Raw genomic sequence first — 9,523 nt, 5'->3', positions numbered from 1 at the left:
TATTAGTAAAACTAGTATAAGATGAAATATAGACTAAGCTGAGTAAGATGATTGCTGTATTTTATATATATAACTGTGTTTAACTTTTAGAAGAAGTGGTTAAAAAATAGATCAAGGATATAAAACCGAAGGTGAAAAGGCAGGGGAAGTCAATGGTCAAGATTTAGAAATAGAATTTTTTTTTTCAGGAGAGATTTAAATAAGAAAACTTGGCAATGTTTGTATTTGTTTTATGAGTGTATTTGTTTTGTATTTGTATAAATGTAGGTGTGGGTGTGGGTATATGTTGTTATAAGAAAAAACGTCAATAAATTCTTATCAAAATAAAATTACAAATGAAGGGAAACTGCCCCAAACCTTTTTTGATATGGTGGATAATTTGGATTTGATAGATGCATGGAGACTGAAGAATCCAACAGAAACTGAGGCAACATATTTCTCAGAACCACAGAAGTCATGGTCAAGGCTAGATTATATTTGGATTTCTAGAGCATTGGCACCTAAAATACAGAAGGCAGAAATCTGCCCCAAGACCTGTTCAGATCATAATGCTGTACAATTGGATTAAAAAAATTTCTCCAAGGATTCCTTTAGATGGAGAATGGATGATGCGTTACTGAGATATCCCAAGATAATAAGATTAAAATAGTTAAATAGGTGTTTGAATGTAAGGTATGTTTTTTTTGTTGGTACAGGTGTGTTTTTATGTATTGTATTAGTTTTCTTTTTGTTTTGTATTTTGTAGTCTGTATTGTGTATGTATTTTTTTTTGTATTTTGTTTAAATACCAATAAATTCCCTTAAAAAAAAGTTCCACACTATGTAACTTGCATACCATTCTCTTGAGAATGAATAATAGAATTATGGAGTTGGAAGGGACCCTGAGGATCATCTAGTCCAACCCTCTGCAATGCAGGAACATATGGTTTTCCCATATGGGGACTGAACCTGCAACCTTGGCGTTATCAGCACTACACTCTAACCAACTGAGCTATCCAGGCTCACTGGGAGTTTCAGTATTCCCTCTGGTCCCTCCTAAGGATGCATGACCTGACTCCATGTCTCCAGGCGCTGCAGTCATCTGTTTGGGATCCCCACACTGCAGAATTGGTGTTGTCAGTCTTCATGTCACATTTGCAGACATCTTTGCAACATAGAGTTGGTCTGTTAACAGGCCTGGTGCTTGAAACAAGCTTGGGGATCCTGCCATCTTCCATCTGGGAGACATGACCAAACCAGCATAGAGGTTGCTGAGACAGGAGTGCGAGCATGGGCATAGCCAGGATTTATCGGGGAGAGAGGCTTTATGTTGGGGTGGGGTGGGATGAACTGAGTTATCTGCAACACAATTAGTCAGTTAATTTAATTAAGATTTTATTTATTTAATGCTGGCACAACTGATGGATTGATAGTTGGAAGTCACGCTTTACCTTATTTCTACCTCTCTCTTTCTGTTTTGTTATCATTCTTATTTTCTCCTTTCTTAGTATTTTACTATTAATAATCATAATAATTTATTTATACCCCATCCATCTGGCTGGGTTTCCCCAGCCACTGTGGGCAGCTCCCAATCAAATATTAAAAACACAATACAGTATGAAACATTAAAAGCTTCCCTAAACAGGGCTGCCTTCAGATATCTTCTAAAAGTCAGATAGTTGTTTATTTCCTTGACATCTGATGGGAGGGCGTTCCACAGGGTGGGCGCCGCCACCGAGAAGGCCCTCTGCCTGGTTCCCTGTAACCTCGCAGGGAGGGAGTCACCAGAAGGCCCTCAGAGATGGACTTCAGTGTCTGGGCTAAACGATGGGGGTGGAGACGCTCCTTCAGTTATACTGGGCCAAAGCCATTGAGGGCTTTAAAGGTCAGCACCAACACTTTGAATTGTGCTCGGCAATGTACTGGGAGCCAATGCAGATCTCTCAGGACTGGTGTTGTGTGGTCTTGGCGGCCACTCCCAGTTACCAGTCTAGCTGCAGCATTCTGGATTAATTGCAGTTTCTGGGTCACCTTCAAAGGTAGCCCCACGTAGAGCGTGTTGCAGTAGTCCAAGCAGGAGATAACCAGAGCATGCTTCACTCTGGCAAGACAGTCTGCGGGCAGGTAGGGTCTCAGCCTGCCTACCAGATGGAGCTGGTAGACAGCCGCCCTGGACACAGAATTGACCTGCACCTCCATGGACAGCTGAGAGTCTATAATATGTTATCTGACTGAATTGCATGCAAATGAAGGTGATGTACAGTCAGAAGGACCCTGTGTGAGAGTCAGGGTTGGGTGGGGTGGGTGTGGAATCTCCCAGGGTGAGAGGCTGAGAGAAGAGAAGGATGCTCCTAGATGTGAGCTGGGAGGACATACTCTTTTCTGTATGGGACAAAAGTTAAGATATGTCTGTGAGAGACAATTCTCTACTTATCTATCTCTTCTACCTTTTATCTGTTATTTCATTCTTTTTTAAAAAAAATTCTTTTTTGTGTTATTAGTTTGTATTTTTTTGGAATGTGAAATATGTTAATAAAACTTTTTTTAAAAAAAAATGGAATGTGGACTTGGGAGAACACATCTTTGTTTAAAACTCTGTCCTGCCATATGATACCCAAAATTTTCTTGATGCAGTGCATGTGGAAGGTGTTGAGGTGTCGCTCCTGATGGTTGTAATGGCAGTCCCCTTTGTTCTGAACTACTCTGTCCAATTCTGGGGACCACAATTTAAGAAGGGGATAGACAGGCTGGAACGTGATCCAGGTTTTGGAAGCAAAGCCTTCTGAGGAATTGTTGAAGGACCTGGGTATGGCTATCCCTGTCCAGGAAAGACTGTAGTTGAAGATACAGTTAGGTAGCCGTGCTGGTCTGCCATAGTTGAAACCAGGGCCGTCTTAAGGAGATCGGCCGCCGTGGCACGGCAATCCCTCCGGCGCCCCCGGCGTACGGCCTCTCTGCCACCTCCCTCCCGCGCTTGCCGCCCCTCGGGAGGGGGGGTGGGCGAGCGGGGGATGAGGGGCGTGGCGCTGGAGCGGCGCGGGGCTCTATGCGCCCTTCCAGTGCTCCTGGGGTGGGAGGCGAGGGCGCCCGGCTTGAAGCCTGCCCGGGACCGGCATGGGCGGCAGCGGCTGTGCCGCCGGCGCGCGAGTGCCCGGCTAACAGCCCGCCCGTGGGGGCGGGGGCAGGTTGGGGAGGGGGGCGGCCGGTATGCCGGTGGGCTCGCGGGGGCGGCCCGGCACGCTGCGCCACTAGCCCCTATGGATGAGATGGCCCTGGTTGAAACAAAATAAAAAAAATTCCTTCCAGTAGCACCTTAGAGACCAACTAAGTTTGTTCTTGGTATGAGCTTTCGTGTGCATGCACACTTCTTCAGAATGTTTTTTTTTTTTTGTAAGTAATTTTTATTGATTTTTCATTTAAATTTGACAAAAAAGAAAAAAAAAACAGGATGCAACATACAACTTATAAATGCAACTAATGTGTAGAACTTATATTACAAAAAATATATATCGCTCTTATCTTTTACACTTAACATTTCCATCTCTTCCCTTCTTCCCTCTTATGTCTTCTCTAAATCATTTTTCTGTATTTTGCACTTCAATTCCTTTTACCACAAATAAAGTTTTCCCTTATCGAGTTGCTTTTTATTCTCACAATCTGGTATTTATCTTAAATAACTTTCCTTATTTCTTAAATATTCTTTTGTCTATCTAAACGCCGAGTGTTTTATGACATCCATTCATATCTTGCAAATCTTGTCCAAATAATCTATAAATTTTCCCCATTCATTTCTAAACGTTTCTTCTTCAGAATGTATGCACACAAAAGCTCATACCAATAACAAACTTAGTTGGTCTCTAAAGTGCTACTGGAAGGATTTTTTTTATTTTGTAGTTGAGGAGCCAGACACTCCTAGCCACAGCGGACACTTGGACCTCTAGTGACAACGAGATATACAGGAATACCTCCAAGCTACACACTGGCTCCTTCAGAGGGAATGCAACTGCATCCAGAACAGGTAACCTGACAGTTTCTCGAGCATAGGAAGTAGAGTCCCCTTGAACTCGCTGCATTTTCTTTCGCGCTATAGACTTGGAAGATTCCGGTGTTACTGAGGATGGCTAGGTGGAGCTTCCTTGGTCAGAAGCAGTGTACCAAACCAGCGGGAGGGGCTGCTCCAACCCACCAGAGCTCCAGCTGTTCCAAGCATTAGTCCCTCCTCCTTCCTTTTCGCGCCCTCCCTCCGCGCCCGGGCGTACCAATGAGCGACGGGGAAAGTTTGCGCGGAGCCAGTGAGGAGGGGGCGGCGTGCCGCTGGTACCAATCAGCGTGGACCTCGGCTTCTCGTGCTAAAGCGTCGGCGTCGGTTTGGCTGCTTCAGTCGGCCTGGCGGTACGTTCCGGAGAGCCGTTGTGGCGCCTCTAGCTCGATCGCCCGCTGACTGATTGGGCGACTGGCTGCCGTCTCTTCTCCTCCGGGCCTGGAATGCACGACCGAGGGCAGCGGTAGAGCGCGGCAGTCGCCCGAAGGCTAAGATGAAGGGCGGCGGGGCAGCTCCGCCAGTCGCGGCGCCCCCTCCTTGTCCACTGCGCCTTTGCGCGATCCTAGCCGCCGCTCTGCTCAGCGTCAGGGCGGAGCCCACCTGCCAGCGCGTCCGCGCCGCTTTCCAGGCGCTTCAGCCCGGCGCCAAGTGGCTTCCCGAGAGTCCCGGGGCAGGTGAGTTCCTGATGGCGGGGTACGCGGGGTAGCAACTTTGAAGCGTTGAGCAGCTCCGGAGGCTTGCGCAACTTTAGAGCCCGCCAATTGGCTTCTGGCTCTCGGCCCCAGGTGGTGGGAGCTTTTGGGGACGTCTGGTCGGCTCCGAACATCGGAAGTCCTCAAGGAAGGTTGAACTGAAATGCACGTCTGTGGAGACGGACCCGGGGTCTGCCTGGGTGGGAAAGGCGACTTTGTCTGGCCAGTACGTGCTGGGGCTGAGCCCGGGCATAGCCTCGAGGAAGGCACCTGGGTGCATGGGCGTACCGAAGGGGGGGCAGAAGCCAGCTGCCCCCCCCAGAAGCAAAAATGATCGGCGCCGGGCAAGAGGAGCCGCATCCCGGGTTTCCTGGCGCGTCCATTTAGGCTGAGGAAGAAGCGGGGCAGGAGGAGAGGAGCGGAGAAGGAGGCTGCTGTCCCTGCCGCCCAAGTTCCTCCCGGAGGCAAGGAGGAGCGCGCTCACAGCGGCGGGCTGGCTTTTGCCCCTGCGTCAGGCTTCGCTCTTCCCTCTCACGCCTCCCTCCCTCCCGGTGTTCTGGGAATATTAACACGTTTGGAGGGCTTGCCTGTTCCTGGCGTTGTGTTGTCTGTCATTCCTTCACCCCAACTCCTCTGGTTCGCCCCTTTTAAAGTTACTTTACTGCTCTGAAGTTGGTGTTTCCCTCTGTCCCCCTTTTTCTGAGTTGTTTAAAATCCCTGCTTTTCTACCGCTAGCAAAAATATCTCCTGGGTTGGTGTTTCGCAGCGTCCTTTTACCTGCCGCTAGCAATTACTGTTGTTCAGCCCCTCCCTGCCTTTTGCTGTGTTAAAACTACCTTGTTGTTAAGACCCTCCTTGTTGTGGCTTCTCCCTGTTCCTTAGTTGCTGTTTTGCCCAGCAGCATTTAACCCTTTGTTTTCCACTTTCCTGCCTTCAAGTCTTTATCAAGTTTGCATTCAAGTCTGGTGACTTCTTTTTCAGTGTATCTGAAGAAGTGTGCATGCACACGAAAGCTCATACCAAGAACAAACTTAATTGGTCTCTAAGGTGCTACTGGAAGGAATTTTTTAATTTTTTAAAATGAATTTCTCAATGCATTTAAAAATGTTACTTTCCTGGGAAGGATTTCCCAGGTGGGCTGGCGATGATAATAAATACTCATATTGTGAAAATAATAAAAGGTGGGCTGGCGATGATAATAAATACTCATATTGTGAAACTGTACAGCCGGAGACCATTTCAGGCAATTGCCAACTCATAGATCCTTTTGGACCTGGAAAAAGGCAAAACGGGTGGAACAGTGGCGGGGCAGGAACAAGGCATAACAGGGCAGAACGGGGTTTGCAAGATATAGAAAACGACTTCAAAATTCCTGTCCATGAACCTCAGCATTGACCAAGATGCTACATAGTGACCTTCATAGGATTCTGTGGCTGAAGGGGCCAGAGAAGGGTTAAAAAGGCAATGCATTGGGGGAAACACCCCCCTCCCAACAACCTGGAATCAAAGAGGGAGGGGAAGGAGGGAAGTAAAGCTCCATCTCATCCCTCCCAGCCCAGGTCCATGCCAGGTGGGGGAAACAAGAGAAGACTAGATGAGCAAACTTGGCTTTGTTGGAAGAGGGTGCCAACCTCTGTCGCATCCCCCCTTGGCAGAGTGGAACCCACTCCCCAGTCAGCCAGGTAGGGAAGGGGGAATTGGGTAAGGCGGGTAGAGGGGCAAATGGCCCTAAGGATGGCTGGAGTGCCCCCCCCACCAGCTAGGCTGGGAATAACTGGTTGTTTCATTTTTTCTAATTCCCAACATTCCAGCTATTTATTTAATCTGCAAATAAAGCAGGGGGCGGAGTCATAGCTCTGTGGCAGAGCATCTGCTTTGATGCAGAAGGTCCCAGGTTCAATCCTTGGCATCTCCAGGTATGGCTGGGAAGTGGGAAAGACTCCTGAAGAGCCACTGCCAGTCAGTGTGGGCAATACTGAGCTAGATGGACCAAGAGCTTGATTTTGCATAATGTGGCTCCCAATGTATCTATGTCTTAAGGGGAAGGTCATCCCCTTAAGTGGTTAGAACACCTTGCACCCAAATTTTCCTCCCTGGCATCTGCATGTACGGCTAAGAATCTCCCCTGCCTGAAACCCTGGAGAGCTGCTGCCAGTCAGTGTATGCAGTACTGAGCTAGATGGTTTGACTTGGGGAAAAGTACCTTTCCAGTAACACAGTCCATATTTGTTTGCTTGCTTGTTTTCTTTATTTACTACATTTATACTCCTCCATTTCCCCCAAGGTGTCCAAGGAAGTAAACATGATTTTCTTTTCATCTTTGTAACAACTTTGCAAGGTTGGCAAGGTTGAGAGAGGACAACTGGTCCAAGGTCATGCAATGAGCTTCTTGGCTGAGTGGGGATTTGAACCTGGGCCTCCCTCAGGTCCGACCTAGCCCAACATTCTTAACTGCTATACTTCCCTGGCTCTCTTATTTGCTTAATCCAATTTTTTTTCATGCTCCTGCCAACCTAGCGGTTCGAAAACACGTCAAAGTGCAAGTAGTTAAATAGGTAAACAGTGTTTCTATGCACTGCTCTGGTTCGCCAGAAGCGGCTTAGTCATGCTGGCCACATGACCCGGAAGCTGTCTGCAGACAAACACTGGCTCCCTCGGCCTATAGAGCGAGATGAGCGCCGCAACCCCATAGTCGCCATTGACTGGACTTAATCTGTCCAGGGGTCCTTTACCTTTTACCTTTTACTTCAAAAATACAAGGAAGACACTTAATTTTCCAGTAAGTGAGGAAGAAGAATACCAAGCAAACTTCAGCAAATGCTACTGGCTCACTTGGGCTTCCTATGGACAGAGGACTCCAAAAAGTTTGAGAAATTATGAAGCCAACCCCTGACAAATCTGTTTCCAAAATGTTTATGTAAACATCAGATACTGTAATTCTGGAATGAAGCTAGAAGCTACTCATAAAAGGTAGTTTAAACCAGGAATGGGTAACCTTTTCCATGAAGGGCCATTTCTCAGGGGTGGCATACTAGTGGTGGGCAGGACAGGTGCAAAAAATGGGTGGGGCCCCTCCTTTTCTGCCAGTTTAACAAGGGACACATGACCTGAGGAAATGAAATATTACTTTTATAGAGGGATAACTTAACCAGAGTTGTATCACTGGCCTACCTAGCTCCATAGTGTCTACACTGACTGACAACAGCCCTCTGGGATTTTTATGCAGTCCTATTCCAGCATACCTGGATATGTCAGGGACCGAACCAGGGACCTTCCGCATGTCAAGCAGATGTTCAGCCGCTGACACCAGTTCTAGAGTAGACCACACATTTAAAGCACGTGACTTCCTCTAGAGAATCCTGGGAACTGTAGCTCTGTGAGTGGGAAGCTACAGTTTCCAGGATTCTCTGGGTGAAATCATGTGCTTTAAATGTGTGTTGAATGTATCATGTGGGAAATGGGAGGGGCCCTCCGGAGGGATCTTTGTACTCCGGCGCCGGATATGCTTAAGATGCCCCTGCACCTAACCTTACTACGCCTCTGGTTATTGCCCCCTGCATCACGGGAGTCCTGGGCCCATGTCATGCCACCCCGCCAGCCAAAAGGTCGACAACTCTGGGAAAACGGGGGGGGGGGGCGACCATGGCTTGCCCCCCCTAGTTTTGATCCTGGGTACGCCCCTGCCTGGGTGCCTCTCCCCCGGCCCTCCAAAGCTGCCATTCTTTGGTCAGGCCCAGGGTACCCCACTTTCCACCGCTGCTCCTTGGTGCCCAGCGGGTGCCGGTCCTGCTCCCAGCGTCCTGTTCCCGGGCAGATTTCCCTGGAGCTGCTGGGGGCGGGGACGAGTTTTAGAGAATCTTGCGCTTTTTATTATTTGGGATTCGGAAGGAAGCCTGCTCTCCTGGCTGGGTTTACTCCCGGGGAAGAAAGCAGAGCGGTCTACTGTGCCGCCCGCAACTTTGTCTTTTCCCTTTGCAAACGCATTTTTGTGCACTCCGAGGGGGGAACTTGTATATGATGGGGCGGGGGGAGCCCTGGATGCTTTGATGCTGAGGGGGGGATATGCTGTACAGCTCGGGCGTGGAGACCCGGTTTTGCATGCAGAGGCTCCGGGGTCAATCGCGGGCGTCTCCGGGCGGGGAAGTGGGAATGCCCCTCCCTCGCCTGGTCCTCGCGGTTGGGATAGCAGGGCTGCCGGAGAGGTCAGGTTTAGGACCCGGAAGCTTGTTTTGGGGAGCCCAGTTGGTGTGGTGGCTACGCGCAGAGGCGCCTGGATGCGCAGCAGAAAGTTTTCCAAAGCGCAACGTGATCGGGGAGATTCTCTGGCGCTTTCCGTTTCCATGGGAAAATGTTCGTGAAATGTGTTCGTTTTGTAACCTGCTCGTTGAATTCCTGAGGACCTGACTGGCAGCCCGGTATCCTGGGCGCCCGCCTGTCTTCTCTCCCCTCTTTTTAATTTTTTTTTGGGGGGGTCTTGCTTATTGTTAGGGGCGTAGCAAGGTAAATTGGTACCGGGGGGGGCAATTTTTTTGTCACCACCCCCCAGGCATAGGAAGGTCAGGTGGTACCCGGTGTGGAAAATTTCTTGATCCCCCCCCCCGCAAAAATAGTTTTATGTTATTTCATATTTTCGTACAAAGGAATAATAACAAGTAATAATAATAATAAACAACTTTTATTTATATCCCGCCCTCCCCGGCCGAAGTCAGGCTCAGGGTGGCTAATATCTGATACATAACATTGGTATAAAATCAAACAATAATTAAATTACCTCCTAAAACATCTCAAAATCAAATTAAAGTCTAATTAG

General features: G+C 48.5%; 1 protein-coding gene across 1 annotated transcript in view; it reads left to right on the top strand.

Moving 5' to 3' along the window:
- The first annotated feature begins 4,388 nt into the window (after positions 1-4,388).
- Positions 4,389-9,523, top strand: part of GPC3 (glypican 3) — a 227,290-nt gene continuing 222,155 nt past the window's right edge. The window contains exon 1 of the mRNA XM_033137608.1: positions 4,389-4,695. Within this exon, the coding sequence (XP_032993499.1) occupies positions 4,515-4,695 (181 nt within the window). The 5' untranslated portion in view covers positions 4,389-4,514. The remainder of the gene's footprint in view (positions 4,696-9,523) is intronic.

Source organism: Lacerta agilis, chromosome Z (genome assembly GCF_009819535.1).
Source record: "Lacerta agilis isolate rLacAgi1 chromosome Z, rLacAgi1.pri, whole genome shotgun sequence".
Classification (NCBI taxonomy): Eukaryota; Metazoa; Chordata; class Lepidosauria; order Squamata; family Lacertidae; genus Lacerta; species Lacerta agilis.
The sequence above is the reverse complement of the archived record's forward strand: the minus strand, read 5'-3'. Positions and strand labels throughout refer to the sequence as shown.